Source organism: Corvus brachyrhynchos, unplaced genomic scaffold, assembly GCF_000691975.1.
Source record: "Corvus brachyrhynchos isolate BGI_N302 unplaced genomic scaffold, ASM69197v1 scaffold1176, whole genome shotgun sequence".
Lineage (NCBI taxonomy): Eukaryota > Metazoa > Chordata > Aves > Passeriformes > Corvidae > Corvus > Corvus brachyrhynchos.
Genome location: NW_008238397.1, coordinates 9,746 through 11,048, shown reverse-complemented (window position 1 = coordinate 11,048; position 1,303 = coordinate 9,746). Strand labels below are relative to the sequence as shown.

General features: G+C 65.8%; 1 protein-coding gene across 1 annotated transcript in view; it reads right to left on the bottom strand.

Annotated features, from left to right (window-relative positions):
* SRRT (serrate, RNA effector molecule) overlaps positions 1-1,231 on the bottom strand; it is a gene marked incomplete at its 3' end in the record, with an annotated part of 29,055 nt that extends 27,824 nt beyond the window's left edge. The window contains exons 1-3 of the mRNA XM_017736411.1: positions 1,046-1,231; positions 393-518; positions 121-142 (exon numbers count right to left, since the gene is read on the bottom strand). Of these exons, the coding sequence (XP_017591900.1) occupies positions 121-142; positions 393-518; positions 1,046-1,164 (267 nt within the window). The remainder of the gene's footprint in view (positions 1-120; positions 143-392; positions 519-1,045) is intronic.
* Between the last annotated feature and the right edge of the window lie 72 nt (positions 1,232-1,303).

Here is a 1,303-nt window from a genome sequence, read left to right as displayed (position 1 = left end):
CGCTCGAGGCGTCCCCGCCGGTCTCCCCGCTCCGGCCACAGAGAGCCCAGCGGTCACAGTGCGGCCACAGGGGGTCACTGGGGCCAGGGGTCACTGGGGTCTGGGGGATTTGGGAGCTCAGGGGTCACTGCCGGGGTCGTCCCTGGGGCCACACAGGGGGGTCACAGGAGGCCGTGGGACGGTCACTCCATGGTCATCTCCGAGGAAAAGCCTGGGGGGATCTTGGGGTGAATTTGGGGGATCTTGGGGATCTTATGGGGGGATCTTGGGGTGAATTCAGAGGATTTTGGAAGTGTCTCTCGCCAGTCCCACGCAGCCATTTCTGGGGGGCTTGGGGCTGGATTTTGGGGTGTATTTGGGGGATTTTGGGCTGGATTTTGGGGGTCTCTCACCAGTCCCTGCGCAGCCGTTTCTGGGGGGGGCTCAGCTCGTGCCGGGGGGGGGAGAACCTTTCCCGCCGTGTCCGGTCGTAGTCCCGGTAATCCCGGCTGCGGCGCTCCCGGCCCCGCTCCCAGTCCCTGCGTTGGGATAAACTGGGAATCAGGGACCTCCCAGTGCCGCCCAGTCCCTCACTGGTCACTCAGGTCCCTTCTGGTCACTCCAGTCCCCCCAGTCCCCCTCACTGGTCACTCCAGTGCCCCTCACCGGTCACTCCAGTCCCCCCAGTCCCCCTTACTGGTCCCTCCCATCCTCCCAGTCCTTCACCAGTCACTGCAGTCCCCCTTTCCGGTCACTCCCGTCCCCCTCACTGGTCACTCCAGTCCCCCTCCCCGGTCACTCCAGCCCCCCCAGTCCCCCTTACTGGTCCCTCCCATCCTCCCAGTCCTTCACCAGTCACTGCAGTCCCCCTTTCCGGTCACTCCCGTCCCCCTCACTGGTCACTCCAGTCCCCCTCACCAGTCACTCCAGTCGTCCCAGTCCCTCTCACCGGTCACTCCGGTCCCCCTCACCGGTCACTCCAGTCGTCCCAGTCCCTCTCACCGGTCACTCCGGTCCCCCTCACCGGTCACTCCAGTCCCCCTCACTGGTCACTCCAATCCCTCACCGGTCACTCCAGTCGTCCCTCCTCCTCTCGTCCCTCTCCCTGGACCGGTCGTAGTCGCTCCGCTCCCGCCGGAATTTGTCCCTGCGCCGCCGGTCGTACTCGTCATCGCTGTCCCCCATCCTGGGGGGACACCCGGGGTCACGGGGGGGTCACAGCGGGGACGGGCACAGAGACACCCCCAAAAGTGACCCCCCAGGACACCCCTGACCCACAAATCACCCCAAAACCGGGTAATTCCGGGTTCCCCCAAACGACCCC